This window comes from Symphalangus syndactylus, chromosome 9 (genome assembly GCF_028878055.3).
Source record: "Symphalangus syndactylus isolate Jambi chromosome 9, NHGRI_mSymSyn1-v2.1_pri, whole genome shotgun sequence".
Taxonomy (NCBI): Eukaryota; Metazoa; Chordata; class Mammalia; order Primates; family Hylobatidae; genus Symphalangus; species Symphalangus syndactylus.
Genome location: NC_072431.2, coordinates 139,778,880 through 139,794,452, shown reverse-complemented (window position 1 = coordinate 139,794,452; position 15,573 = coordinate 139,778,880). Strand labels below are relative to the sequence as shown.

Sequence of the window (15,573 nt, the reverse complement as noted above, 5' to 3'; positions counted from 1 at the left end):
AAAAACCACTCAACTTGAAGTTAAAAGGCATAGGTATGAGTCTTGACTCTACCCCCTGACATAGGATCAATCATTTAACTTCTCTGAGGCTCTGCATCTTTATCTGAAAAGCCAAGAAAGAAGAGGGTTGTTAAAATCCACCGAAGATCAGATTCTACAAACAAAAACTCTTTGTTAAATTAACCATGACACAAATTACTCTATTGTCTTCCTCGAATCCCACAACCCCCTCCAACATTTAAAATTTATCTTTAGATAGCAGATTGTCCCTTAAAGTACCATTTTACTCTCTGAAAAAGTCCTAGAAATACTACCCTCTGCCAATGCAGCAGACCGCTACCTTGCAAGGAAAAGATGGTCTACCTACATAATTATCCTTAGTTTTGTTTACAGCATTGAAGCAGGCGATATCTGACCTTCATTCCTGAGTGAAATCCAGACCACAGCCCAGGGAGGACCAAGCCATGGCATTCTGCTGCTTCCTGCTGAACGTTCCACACCACAGGGTCTGGCTTTGGCTGGAAGAAGGGCAACCTCACCCAGTCCTCCAGAAGATGCACACACCCAAGTAGATGTTACTGCCATTAAGGGGCATTTCCTTCAGCTCCCACGTGGAAAAGGGGACAAAGTGGACCTTAATCCACTGTCACTCACACACATACATAGGAGGCACACAGATACAGATCCCAGGGTCCACATCTATCACATATATGAACATTATCACACAGACCCCTGCAGACACACCTGTGAGGCATATGCATTCCCAAACACACAGACAGACTCAGGATAAATTTGTTCCTACCCAGCCATGACTTCTAAATGCTTGGGGAAACCAAGGCATAGTACAAAGGAGTGTGCAATTATCATTTCCCATGATGCCGTTACTTAAGAACTCTTCGTGTCCGTCCTTCTAATGGCACCAATGCCTCCCATCAAGCCTTAAACCTCACTTAAATTATGTCATTGGGCTTTTTCATCCACAAATGAGCATAGCAGGTGCCAAGGGAATCAATATGCCCTTTCACATGCCTTAGACCAGTGTCTCCAGAAAGACAAAATGTTATTTTACAAAAGTTTTCTCCCAGCACTTCTATTCCTTTACATTTTGCGCCATATACAACTATGGTTTTTTAATGATCTTATTTCTGACAGCGGTTTTTCTTCAGAACATCAGCAGCTTCTTTCCTAAATTAGTTTTAATATGAGTTCCGTTTCTTATTAGCTCAAATTAAAGTCCTAGAGATTAGCGAGGTACTATTTAAACCCTCAGGCTAAAATTTCAGAGTAGGTGCAGAATTTTGACTCTAAATGAGTTTTTCCTGTGACATAACGTGAATGAAAGCAGGATTTCTTTCATGTGTGAACTGTCTTAAATCAGACTTACCCTTTGTGATTGTCTTTTAGCTTTAAATGCCATTTAAGAAAAAAAGAAAAGAAAATTAAGCATGACATTCCCCAATATCCTCTGCTTACTGTGTTATAATCCCTATCACTCCCCAAGTGAATTGGAGAGAGTGAAGACACAATGAATAGAAACTTCCTTGATGCTTCACAGAGGAAGTGTTCTCCAGGACCGCACAGCCTCCACCATGTCCATCTACGAAGGGCTGTGGCAAGCCATATACACAAAGATGCCTGTTTCCTGTCTTCTCGGTTAAAAACAAAAACAAAACACTAGAAGGAACCCCAAAGCCAAGCTGCCACGGGTTGCAGAGTGCCAGCCCTTAAGTAGTGTTGTCCGTGGATAAACAGGAGATGGATAAGGGCAATTTCAAGAAATAACAAACTCAAGGCATGAATGTGGTTATCCAAACATCAAGGGACTCCTTCATTTGCATTTGGATAGTTGTGCAGTTATATGATTTGTTACATGGAGACCAGATGGAAGTAAGAGAGCTCATCCTCAACTTCCTGTACCTCTGAAAGTCTTTACATACATGCTGGAGAGAGAGATGAGAGTCCATTAGCATCAAACCACCATGGATTTCATAATCAATTCCTAATATCTAAATAAGTGCAGAAAAGTCACAGGCATCTAGAAGTGTGGCCCAAGTTCTGTTCTTCAATCGGCCCACCCATTTCTCAAGATTTCATTGAGAAGATCAAGAAATCTAATCTTCCTTGGATGCAAAATGGAGGTGGTGAAAATTGGAAGTATGTCCTTCCTGGTAATTAGGCAATTTCAGTACTCTGAAATCTTTACGGTATAGAGTCTGACTCACTAGAACAAGAAAGGGCCCCACTTATTGCCATTTTATGAGGTGACCACCCCAGCTGGATCCCAGGATAAGAACTACAAGCGTCCATTGGGTCTACGTGGGTCTGGGTCAAGAAAGCAGAGTTGAGTGCCCTGAGGTAAGCTGAGATTTTGGTGTTCGATGGGAAACAACGTAAGAATTGACTTTGCCACCTACCGCCTGAGTGGCTTTGAGCAAGATCCCAAATCCCTATGTATCTCGGTTTTGTTCCCTAAAAGATCATATGATGGAGGATGAAAGGAAGTAACACAGCCAAGACCCAGTTTACAGTGTCTAGCACCTAACAGACTCTTGACACGTTTCACTTGCCCTTGAGTCAGTCTTTCCATGTCACTGAATATTCTTCCACAACATGATTTTAATGGATATAGTCATCCATTATTTAAATGTACCATTATTGACCAATGTAAAAATGTTCTTTTACCTCAAATTTTTATATGTAAAACAAAAACATGTTTGAGGACTAAACCCACCCTGTGGTATAAATTAAACTGGATGTAGGCCAGGCATGGTGTGTCAAACCTATAGTCCCAGCACTTCGGGAAACCAAGACAGGAGGATGGCTTGAAGTCAGGAGCTCAAGAGCAGCCTGGGCAATACGGCAAGACCTCATCTCTACAAAAAATAAGAAAAATTAGCTGGCCATGGTGGCATGCACCTGTAGTCCTAGCTTCTTGGGAGGCTGAGGTGGGAGGATCCATTGAGCCCAGGAGTTTAAGGCTGCTGTGAGCTTGGATAACCACTGCACTCCAGCCTGGATGACAGAACAAGAACCTGTTTCAAAAAAAAAAAAAAAAAACACGAAAAAACTAAAAACTAAAACCTGGATGTAGTTTGCCAATAACTAAATAGCACATTAACTGTAGCATGCTTACACATCAACGACGCCTTTCTTCTTTAATCACAAACCTCCTCACTGAGAAGCTGCTGAAGTCCATGGTAGTGACAGGTACATGTCTGCATCCTTGTCCTGACCTGCATCTTCTTTGATTGTCCCCATCTGTGTCTCCGACTGGCACTGCCGAACCAGCCTGCTACCTGATCAATGTTGTACCGAACCGGACTGCTAACTGATCAATGTCGTTGAGCTCACTGCACAAAGCTGTTCTTACAAGGTAGATTTCTGCCTGGAATAGTCATACTTACACTGTTTATATTCCTTACTCCTGACCCATCCAACTCAGCACAAGTTCTATTTATTGCCATAGAAACATAGGTCATTTGGAAACACCTCTTTCATTTCTATGGAATGTTCAAACATTTCTGCCATTTTGGACTCTGTTCTAGCCTCTTGTTAAATATATCCAGAAAAGAGACAAAGCTTTATGGGGAGGCTAAATGCACACATATGCTACAGAATAAGCTATCTAAATGCTTAAAAATACTTCCCATCTGGCACCGCACCTTGATAGGTAGACAGAAATTAAGTATGTATATATCTATCTATATAGATACATATAAATATATATCCCCAAAACAAAAACTCATTCTCTTACTTACACATAGGTAGAATATAGGTGAATATACATACACATTTATAGGTAGAGCAAAAAAAACCCTCAGCCTCTTTATGGCCATGTGTTTTCTCTGAGTAATTGTCACAATTAATTAAAATACATTTGTATGCATTTTTCGATAAATTCCATCAGACCAGTTTCTGTCTGGTTGGAAAATAATAACTGCCTATTTGCCAAGTGCCCCTGCCCCCATACTATGTTCCAGTGAACTAAAGACCTCTGGCAATCATAGATTTACAACTCAGTGAGATTAAACAATTTATTGTTATTTATGACACCCAAGCTGGATCTTCTGTATTATATTCCACATTAGCATCTATCACTTTACATTTGGGAGATCCTGTCCAAAAAAAGATTATGCCTCCTAACCAAACATTCATCAGGGCTGCATGAACAGGCCCCCTGACAAACATCCTCCCAAAGTACTTTAAAGCACCGTGAGCTCCTGCAGCTGTGCATTTTCAGACGACTCAGCAGATTAGCGTGGAGTCTCTTAGCTTCTTGGTCTGTTCCTTTCAGTAATCTCTCATATGGCCCAGTCCATTCGGTTTGAAAATCCTCATGAAATGAGCAGATTAAGATCTGGCTTCAGTAGAGGGCCATGGGGTGGGCATGGAGGGGAGAGGGTTTGCTCTTAACACAGCGTGAGCCTCAGAAAGGTTTCAGATGGAAAAGCGTGGCACTGACTCAGCTCATGCTTAACAGGAAATAATGCACAGACCACACCAAAAAAGTCCTTTATGTTGTGTGAAAGTCTGCGTCAGAGCAGCTGCTGCCACCTCATGTACTGTGATAGAGTGTGCATGTGTGTGTTTGTGTGTGCATGAGTGTGAGTACGCATACAAATGTGTGCTGGGAGGGGGAGGAGATCACACCTTCAGCAGTCGCCACCTCAGCCTTAGCTAGCAGCATGGAGAAATGCCAAAAGTCAAGAGGAAGCTGCACCAAAGCAACTGTGATCACCACATCAGCAGGCGCTTTCTGGTTAGTAAAGCTACTGGGACTAAAAAACACACATGAACTCATCCTTCTTTTATTTTAATCAGAGCAAAATATTTTTATAATAATTGTGTTATATGAATAAATAATTCACAATGCTGTAACCCATTATCACATTCAATCCTCCCAACAACCCTAGAAGATATGTAGACAAGTATTATTACTTTCCCTATTTTTATAAATGAGGAAATAAAACCCAGGAGGCTAGGCGTCTTCCCCACAGTCATATAAGTTGCAAACAGTAGTATCATGATTCAAATCTAAAGCTTCTCCTTGTGTCTTTATTGTTTTAATTTTGAAGGTAATGCATATACATGTATGATCTTTTAAATCCAGAGATATATATGGAATAGATAGGAAAACGGACTCTCCTTCCCCATTATACACCCCCTCCACCCAAGCTATATCCACTGTTGACTAGAGTATGTACTTCCAATCCTATTTTCTATGCCTACATTATATACAGAAAAGCAGGATTACATTACACACAATATTCCAGTCATTGCTGTTTTTCACCAACAAGCTATCTTTCACATCTTTTTCATACTACATATAAATTTACATCCTTTATTTTAGTGGTGTATATTGTGTGGTTGTGTCATAAACTATGTACCTGTTCTCTGTTGAACACAGATTTTTTTCTGAGTTTTTCCTTAGCAAAATGCTGCAGTGAGTACCCTTGTACATAGATGTTTGTACATTTGTTCTAGAAAAATCTACAGTATAGATTCTTAGATTAAGAGATTCCCAGGTTATTAGACAACTACTCTATTAATTTAGATATATACTTCCAAATTGCCTGACCAAAAAGTTGTGTCAATTTAACTTCTATGAACAGTATACAAACATGACAATTTTCCAACACCTACACCAACTCTGGGTAATTTCATCTTTTTTAAAAGTTGATGGATTGTTTTAATTTATATTTCTCTGGTTATTAATAAGGTTGGCCACCTGTTCATGTGTTATTATTGATGATATTTGTATTGAATTGTTTGAATTTCCTTGATTTAGAAAACCTTTTTACATGTCATAGATATTAAATATTTGTTGTAAAACTCTCCTTCCAGTATTTTGTATGTGTTTTGTCAAGTAGAATAAACTCTTGCCCTCTCATTTCAGATTCCTCTCTTTCCATTAGAAATCCCTAAATGTAAAACTACATATTGATAGCTAAAAACCAGGATGTTTACTAGAGAAAAACAATACAAAGGCAACAATTAAATATTATGTTTATACAAAATACCTACTAGTACAACCTTAAAAAGAAAGTAAAAGTCAAATGCTTCTACGACTTCAGACTAAGAAAAAGAACTTTTGAGGTTGAATGTTCCTGAAATTTTTCTTTTCATACAACTACGGACATGACTTCAAAAGTTGATGTCACTAAAAATGTAAGATATGAAAGATATTTGAAGACTCAGAGAAGGTGGATTTTCATTTTAACAAGTCACACATATATTCTAGATATCCTCTTATTCATAACTAAGAGAGTCAAATCAGATGAAAGAATCTAAAAATTTCCTTTTGACTGTGTTAAGTAGAAGTAGTAGAGGCATATTGGCCAAATCTCGAGTGTTTGCAAATTGACTCTTAAGGCTATAGGCTGACACAGGCCATTGAAGCCCTAGCTTTTTATCTTTAATTTTAAAATCCCCGAACAATTTATACTAATTTTCCTTGTCCGTTATTTCCAAATAATCTTGTTTAAATGTTATTACAGTGCTTGCTCATGTTACTGTTGTCTAACAGAAGGGTATCCGGGGCCTTAAAACTGAGAGGGTTAGGATTAATGACTCCAATACCTATGCTTGGACATCTCCAAAAGTAGGTTCCAACTTCTTGTCCTCAAGTCTGTATAGAAACTAGCAAAGTTCCAGAGTTCACAAAAGGCTCAAAGAGAACAGATGTTTTACAGAAAATTCTTAGAGCAAGTTTCACGCATAATATTGCTGATGTGTGTCTGCCTTTTCAATAAACATCACTATGCTTTATCACAAGATTTAATAAAGCAGCTTAGTTAAAAATGCCATCTGGGTCTCTGGACACATTAAACAAAGCTTAAAATAACCACCCCAGCAACTGGGAGGACCCAGCTGTTCTCACAACCTCTCCCACTCCTTTTACTTCCCCATAAAAAGAGTGAATGAAGACCACAGACTAAAAGCATCCAGAAGGAACTGACACAAACAGGGAGATAGATGGAGTCAAGAGCTCCCATAAGTTTGCTATTGCTCACAAAACAGATTTGCTAATTCCACAACTTGGGGATGGGCATTCAGAAAGGGAAGCAGAAAGAGGGAAGAGAGAATCATAGAAGGGCTCATTCAAGTTTTCTAATGTGTCACAAACCTGTCCTCCCTAATGTCTGGATCATAGCAGCCCATTCCATTCACCTATTCTGCAGCGAACTCCGGTAGACAATACAAAGCAATCACCGCCCAGTTCTTTCTCCCTTCTAGAGATGAGATATTAGCCACCCAATCCCGGATTCTCAGATCCATTCCAGGAAGGAAGCACTAGGTATCGAAGCACAGGTTTCCCTCCCTCCCTTCTTCCTTCCACCCCAAGACTTGTTCCCCATATAGTTCTAGTAAATGCAAAGCCAAGTATATTCTCATTATTTAGAGCAACCAGCTTTTCATGGCAAGCTGGAATCAAATACAACCTGCACAAACATCTACCTGGAGGACACTCCTAAGGGTCCGACTGAGCCAGCCTTCTGCATACCAATGCATTTCAGCTTCCTAATTCACAAGACACTGAGACAGTCCTGAATTCTGCAAGGTGCACTGTGTGTTAATAATATCATTGCTGCTCATCATGTGGCCAATATAGGGCATGACTAGTCAACAAATAAATTTTCTCTTGGCTAAAACATGCAACAAAACTGTAAGTTGTTTACCAAGGGGCCTACTACAGGTTATATTCAATACATACAGTCAAATCATAATTATCTGAGATATATTCAGTTGACCATATGCCTTTATATTTCAGTAAAAGGTCTTTACATTTCCTAGTGCTATCGATGTTACAAAGTGCTTTCATACGCAGTGCTTCATCTGATTTCCAGGGTAATTAAATGATCCTGTCATACCTGATTTTTAGATGAGGAAATGAGTGGTTTCTGGGTATTTCAAGAGGCTAACACATCTGCCCTCCAACTTGTATGTGAAAACCAAAAACAAAATTCCAAGGCCCCTCGACCATCTGAATGGACTTTGACTCTTTTGGTCAATATATGGCAGAGCTAGGAAAAGAAGGTGAGTCTTCCATCTGCTGATACAGGGTTTTTTCTGCCATACGCCATTACCTCCAAGGCTAAAGTCAAAAGAGGGTGTGGTTACCACATGAAAAAATCTGGTTTGGATTTCCCAAATGTGTATGTAGTATTTGGTGATTTACCTTAACTTAACCTATAGTTCTTTTGGGTTTTAACAGTCTGACTCCATTTTTGAAAACAAAACAAAGTCGATTTTAAATGCTGAATTATAGATCTTTGCTGTCCAGCATGGTAGCTACTAACCACTTAAGTTATTTGAATTTCTATTTTAATTAATTTAAATTAAGTAAAATGCAAAATTCCGTTCTTAGTTGCTCTAGCCACATTTCAATTGTTCAGTAGTCACATATGGCTAGTGGCTGGGACAATGCAGAACATAGAACAGTTCCATCATCAAAGAAACTTCTATTGAACAGTGCTATTATATAATGTCATCTCCAGAGAAAGAAGACTTTAGAAAAAGTCAGAAACGGCCGGGTGCAGTGGCTCACACCTGTAATCCCAGCACTTTGGGAGGCCAAGGCAGGTGGATTCCTTGAGGTCAGGAGTTCAAGACCAGCCTGGCCAACATGGTGAAACCCCATCTCTAGTAAAAATACAAAAAATTAGCCAGGCGTGGTGGTGCATGCCTGTAACCCCAGCTACTCAGGAGGCTGAGTTGGGAGAATCACTGGAACCCAGGAGGCGGAAGTTGTAGTGAGCCGAGATCGTGCCACTGCACTCTAGCCTGGGTGACAGAGCAAGACTCCATCTCAAAAAAGAAAAAGTCAGAAACATCTTGAGGCAGGCACGGTGCTGTCATCTGTCCAATATTGAAGGTGATTTAAGAATAAGAAAGAAGAAGAGAACAAAGAAGAGAAAAAGAAGTTGCCTTGGGTGAACCCACCCAGAAAAGGACAAAGGCATTCCTGTAGTCATTGTGTTGCATTTTAGCTCTTAAACTTTTTAAGAGATTAGAATAATTTGACACATAGAAGATCTAAACCGCTGAAGAGGCTCTGAAGCAGATAAAAATAGAAAGAAAATTAAAAACTAATTAGTTACAAACTAAGCTTAACCACAATTCATTTAAACGATACTATTTACTCTTCACATGATTGGTTTTTCTTTTGCTTTATACTATGACATAGTTTATATCTTTAAAGGGGAATTAAAATATTTCCGGGAATTTTTAAATGTAAGTTCACATAGCCACATAAAAACTACAGAAACAGATAAAAATTATCTTCTCATTTATTCCCTAATACATTCAAATTAAATATAAAAATCCAAGCATCCACAGTGATATTCCAAAACGAAAAAGTGAGACAAAACAAAATTCACTTGTCACCTGTGGAGGTAGTTAACTCACCAAATCTTCACTCCAAACACCAGTAATTTATTATTATTATTATTGTTATTATTATACTTTAGGTTTTAGGGTACATATGCACAACGTGCAGGTTTGTTACATATGTATCCATGTGCCATGTTGATTTCCTGCACCCATTAACTCGTCATTTAGCATTAGGTATATCTCCTAATGCTGTCCCTCCCCCTCACCCCTCCCCCACAACAGTCCCCGGAGTGTGATGTTCCCCTTCCTGTGTCCATGTGTTCTCATTGTTCAATTCCCACTTATGAGTGAGAACATGCGGTGTTTGGCTTTTTGTCCTTGCGATAGTTTACTGAGAATGATGGTTTCCAGTTTCATCCATGTCCCTACAAAGGACATGAACTCATCATTTTTTATGGCTGCATAGTATTCCATGAACACCAGTAATTTTTAAAAGACAGAAATAAACATATGTTCTGCCTTCCCAGAAGGAACTATGTTTCAGGGTAGCCAAATAACCCAGTTGTGAAGAAAATGGTCTGCTTATAGAAAAATGCCAGCTAAAACATGTAGATAGAATTAGAGAATTAGAAATTCACCATTTTGAAACCCCTAATGAAATAATCAACTCAAGCAAGGATCATTAATAAATGCTAAAACAATCAAGTAAACACTGATACAGAATATAACTGAATATACACGGTACAAAGTTCACGTCACAGACTGCTGGCTTGACCCAAGAGGGAATATAACAGAGGAGATAGGCAGTGATCGCCCTAACCTTGTGATCATCTCAGCGTCACTAATGATGGGATGTGAGCACACATTGTTGCCTATGAAATATTTTTTAAAAAAAGTAGTTGAACCTGAATCTAACTAAACCTTGCAATGGGCTGAACGTGTATGTCTTCCCAAAATTAATATGTTGACATCCTAACCCTAAAGGTGCTGGTATTAAAAGATGGGGCCTTTAGGGGTCTTTAGGTCATAAGGACAGAGCCCTCACAATTGGAATTAGTGCCCTTATAAAAGAGGCCCCAGAGAGCTAGCTAGTCTCTCCCACTATGTGAGGGCCCAGCAAGAAGGCCAATCTATGAACCAGAAATTTGGTCCTAACCAGATATCAAAACTGTGGGCACCTTGATCTTAAACTTGCTAGTCTCTAGAACTGTGAGAAATAAATTTCTGTTCTTTATAAGTCATCCAGTTTTTGGTATTTTGTTATAGCAGGCCTAAAAGCCTTTAGAACTAACTTCCAGTTAACCAGAAAAAAAACAGAAAACAGAGTGAAAAGTTAAATGACACCATAAAAAGCAACCAGAAAATTCCAGAAGGGGAAATATTCTACAGGACAACTAACTAGTTTTTCAACAAGTCAAATTCATTAAATAAATACCTAAACAAAGAGTGAGGGTATTTTCTAGGTTGAAAAAGTCTTGAGCTAAATAATCAAATGCGATGTGTGTCCCTCGATTAGAAGAAACTAATTTGAACAAACCAGCCACAAAAGACATTTCAGGGAGACCAAGCTGGAAGGATCACTTGAGGCCAGGAGTTTGAGACCAGACTGGGCAACATAGTGAGACCCCCATCTCTAGAAAAGCAATAAATTAGCTGGGCATGGTGGTGTGCACCTATAGTCCTAGCTACTCAGGAAGCTGAGGCAGGAGGATCGCTTGAGCCCAGGAGTTTGAGGCTGCAATGAGCTATGATTGTGTCACTGCACTTCAGGCTGTGTGAAAGAGCAAGCCTTTGTCTCAAAAAATAAAAGGACATTTCATAATAATTGAGGAAATCTGAATGTGGACTGGGTAATAAATGATATAAAAAACCATTTTTTATTTTGTTTGAAAAGATGATTTTGTAACTATACAGGAAAATGTTCTTATTTTTTAGAAATCTGTACTAAAGAATTTAGGGGAAAATATCATTTTCTTTAATATACTTTCAAACACAAGCAAAAAATAATCATGACACAAATATAGCAAAATGTTTACAATCTATGTTCTATGTTTGTCTGTGAGTGCCATTAATCTCATCTCTCTGCTTTTCTGAAACTTTGAACATTTCGTAGTTTTATAATAAATTTTTTTACATCCCATAATTTTATAATAAATTTTTTAAAGTTTGAAGCAAATCAACAACTATAGCTTCAAAAATATCCTGACCCACAACAAACATTGAACAGGGTATATTTCTCCCACTTCCTAAAAAAGTTGGCCTAGGAAGGAGTATGAGAGCTGCCATAGCTCTCCCAAGGTTCATTATTCTCCATCACTCCATGGGAAATCCCAAAATAAATTAAAAAAAAATTGTTTAAATTTATAACGTTTTTTGATTCTATAATAATTTTATAATAAAATAATAATTTTATGTTTTTAATTTTATATTTTTAATTTATAAAAATTTTTATACATGTTTATGTTTGAAATGTCTATTTCAAACTTTATGAGATATTAAAATATAAGTAATATAGTTCATCATTTTAGAAATTCCATGTTTTTCTTCTCCTCCAGCAATTACATAATCAAAGAGTAACTGTAGTTTTTCCTAGAACATTGCTTTGTAGGCTGGGCATGGTGGTTCATGACACTTTAGGAGGCCAAGGCAGGCAGATCTCTTGAGATCAGGAGTTTGAGACTAGACTGGGCAACACAGAGAAATCCTATGAGTAGTAAAAACACTAAAATCAGCCGTGCGTGGTGGCGTGCACCTATAGCCCCAGCTACTCAGGAGGCTGAGGTGGGAAGATCACCTGAATCTGGGGAGGTTAAGGCTACAGTGAGCCAAGACTGTGTCACTGCACTCCAGCCTGGGCAACAAAGTGAGACTCTGTCTCAAAAAAAAAAAAAAAAGAAATTTAATTTAAAAAAAGAAAATTGCTCTGTAAAATTAACTTTTTCAATCAAAACCAAGATTTTTCAGATACAGAGAATGCAGCCCACTGGTCAGATTTGTCAGTTCAAAGAGAATAAATTCTAGTTTTCTATTTTTCTAGCCTGTTTATGACTATCCAATAGGATATCAAAAAAGACCAAAGCCTTTGGAATCCAAGTTTCATATTCCTGAGTCTAACTCAGCATGCCAAATCAGGAGACAAGCACATTCTCATCAATTTTCAATCATTCAAGACCAGTTTTGCTTATAATTATCCAGTTCTTTTAGACCACCTTTCTCCTGAAGCCAGTCTTATGGCTATTCACTTCCCTTTAGCATAAGCCCCCAAGAAGGTGAACAAAATGAGGAAAAGATTGGTTAAAGTTGGCTGTTTGAAATTCTGAAACATGTCCACCATTCCTTTCACCCATGCCCACCCCTCTTAGAAGTAGTACTTTCAGATTATTTAAGAGTCGACGCTTCTATGTGGATTTTAATTTGTCATCTGTCCTTTATAACAGCTAGTAGGTTAAATGTGACTCTATTTTAAGCATATATTGACCTATGCTAATTATCTGCTAAAATAAATTCCACCGTTAGAGTTAATAAAGTGCGTTTGTCATAGAAGATCCATTGAAATAAGAAGCTGAGAAGTCCTTATAGTAAAGTGGGCCAAGAAATAATAAGACATAATAATTTTCTCACGCAAATCAACAACTGTAGCTTCAAAAATATCCTGACCCACAACAAGTATTGGACAGGCCATGTTTCTCTCACTCCCTAAAAAATTGGCCCGGGAAGGAATATGAGAGCTCCCATAGCTCTCCCAAGGCTCATTATTCTCCATCACTCCATGGGAACAGCCTGTCAGAGAAGAGTGAAAGACCATCTGTCAACCTCTCTTCAACTCCCTGATTCCAGCCAAACTTCATCAATCCCAAGTGTGGAGCCAGAGAGAAATCAAACCCCATATATCCAGCATCATTGTCTGCTGGAGTCAAAAATCACAATTCCACCACCCACCCCGACACCACTGGCCCTGTTTCTCCCAATTGCTTTTTATTACGTTTTTTAAAAAATCCTCTTTCCCCATCCCTGAAACACTGAGAAGGAGAAATTATAGTAGATAAATATGAAGGATGGAGATCCTTTAAAAATGTTTTTAACAATAAATGAGAAAATGAAAAGCAGAGGGTTGGGAAGGAAGGAATTCAAATGCCAGGGAATTGTTCAGTTTCGCTTTTAAAGATGTTAACACTCATTTATACATCTGCAAGACACTTCCCTTAAAGAAAAGTTCTATGAGTGTGGGTCTGGTTGCATGAATAAGGATGAAATTACTTTTTTAGACGATGTTTCCCACAGATAATTCAGAGACCCCTGAAATTATGTATCCCTCTTGTAGATGTCCTTGAGATGCTGCCGGACTTGGGAAAGAGGAAACTGGGATATGGGGCTATGCCAAAAGGTGCTTCTAGTTACAGGACAGAGAGGAAAGGGGCAGAGGGAGAAAAACCCGAAGTCTGAGAATCTGGATTGCAGAAGAAGACTACCGAGGTCGTGGGAGAAGGGAGAGAAAACAAGGATGAAAACCGAAAGGGGAAGAGGCATGAAATGTTGTCAAATGCCAAAAGGCATTTGGAGGGAAGTTGGGAATTGCATTAAGAAAACCACTGCAAATCTCATTTCAGACCATTTAGAGATATGCCTCCTGGGAACTGTGAGCTCAGGCTGTTTAGCATCAAACAAATTGATCCACTCCATCCCTACCCTAATTAAATAAATCATTCAGTAATTCCACTGGGTTAAAGAACCAAAATATTAAAAACCTTCAGGGCCTACTCTTGCCAAATATGTCAGGGATCGTGTGTGTGCGTGTGTGTGTGTGTGTGTCTGTGTGTCTGTGTGTGTGTGTGTGTGTGTATGTGTATGTGTGTGTGTGTGTGTCTGTGTGTGCGTTCTGAGACACTACTGTTAAAAAGGCAGAGCTAAGCCTTAGGGCATTGGCAGATTATTGCAAAAAGGGCAGGCGGCAGAGGGACTATGATGGGAGCCTGCGAAAGAAGTGTGTGTGGGGACAGTGGGCAGTGAACGCGTTGGGAACACCGAGAGCTGCCTTGGAATCGACAGGGCCGGGCGGGAGAACGTCCGGAAGGAAAATGAGCAGGTGCGGGATGTGCGCAGAGTCGAAGAGTCCAGGGCGCCCGGGGCGGCTCCAGGAACGACCCCTCAGGGCTTTTGGGGGCGGTGGCTACTAATAGAAGCCGGTGACGGGGTGCGCCGGGGAGGCTGCGAGCGCGGCGGGAGCGGGGCCGGGGCCGGGCAGGGGTAGGGGGACAGGGGCTAGGGGAGGGCACGGCGGCGGCGCGGGCGAGGCGAGGGGCACCCGGTCACTCACCCCGTTGGCCGCGGCCATCTGCACCACGACCTCGATGGCCGTCCTGCTGAAGTACCTGCCGTCGCTGCCCACCACCATGGTGCAGCCCTGGCGGTCGCGCAGGTCGATGGACGACAGCACGCTCTGGATGAAGTTGGGCAGGTAGTTGCGCTGGCCCTCGAAGAGGCCGGTGGGTCGCCGCAGACCCCCGCCGCCGGCCGGCCGCTGGTCCTCGTAGGGTGCGGTGGGCACCGTGAGCACCGGTATGGGGCTCCCCTCCATGGCGCCTCCCGGCCGGTCCCGCTGCGGCGCCCGGAGCCGGAGGGAATCTGCAGCCTCTGCCGGGGGCCCCCCACCGGCCTGGCCGCGCGCCGGGACTCCGCCTCGACCCGGCCCCTCTCCAGCAGGTCTGCGCCCCGCGCCCCGCACCCGCCCGCCCGGGGACCGCCCGCCCCTCCTCTCCGCGCGGCCGCTCGCTGGCTCCCTCGGCAGGGACCGCTCCTGCCTTCCTATAACGTTTCCTCCCGCCCACCCTCCCTGCCGCCAGACAGCCCGGGGTGCCCTCGGTTTCTCCCCAAGTTGGACTCACTTTCGGGGTGTCCCAAAAGCCTGACTCCAGCGCCCGCGAGCCCGACCCCGGTGACTCCCCCACCCGCGCCCGGCCCCAGCCTTTCCCCGCGATCGCCGCCTCCGGGGCGCACCCTCGGCCGGAAAACAGCCGGCGGGCGGCGAGGCTTTGGGCAGAGTCCGGGCCCCTCTCCCTGTCTCCCGGGGAGTGCGCAGCCCACACGAACCAGCTTCTCTTTAGAACAAGGACGGGGAGGGAGTTGGGAGGGGGCTGAAACCTTTTGCCATCAGCGAACAGCCCCAGCCAAAAATAACCCTGGAAAGGCAAGCTGAGAACGGTTATCTCCTGCCAGCGCTGAAATCGGAGGCTGGGCGCTGCG

The 15,573-nt window shown here is 41.5% G+C and overlaps 1 protein-coding gene across 2 annotated transcripts in view; it reads right to left on the bottom strand.

Annotated features, from left to right (window-relative positions):
- PGM5 (phosphoglucomutase 5) overlaps positions 1-15,138 on the bottom strand; it is a 179,589-nt gene extending 164,451 nt beyond the window's left edge. For both annotated transcript variants that reach the window (XM_055294400.2, XM_063609925.1), the window contains exon 1: positions 14,648-15,138. In XM_055294400.2, the coding sequence (XP_055150375.1) occupies positions 14,648-14,908 (261 nt within the window). In that variant the 5' untranslated portion in view covers positions 14,909-15,138. The remainder of the gene's footprint in view (positions 1-14,647) is intronic.
- Positions 15,139-15,573: the final 435 nt, after the last annotated feature.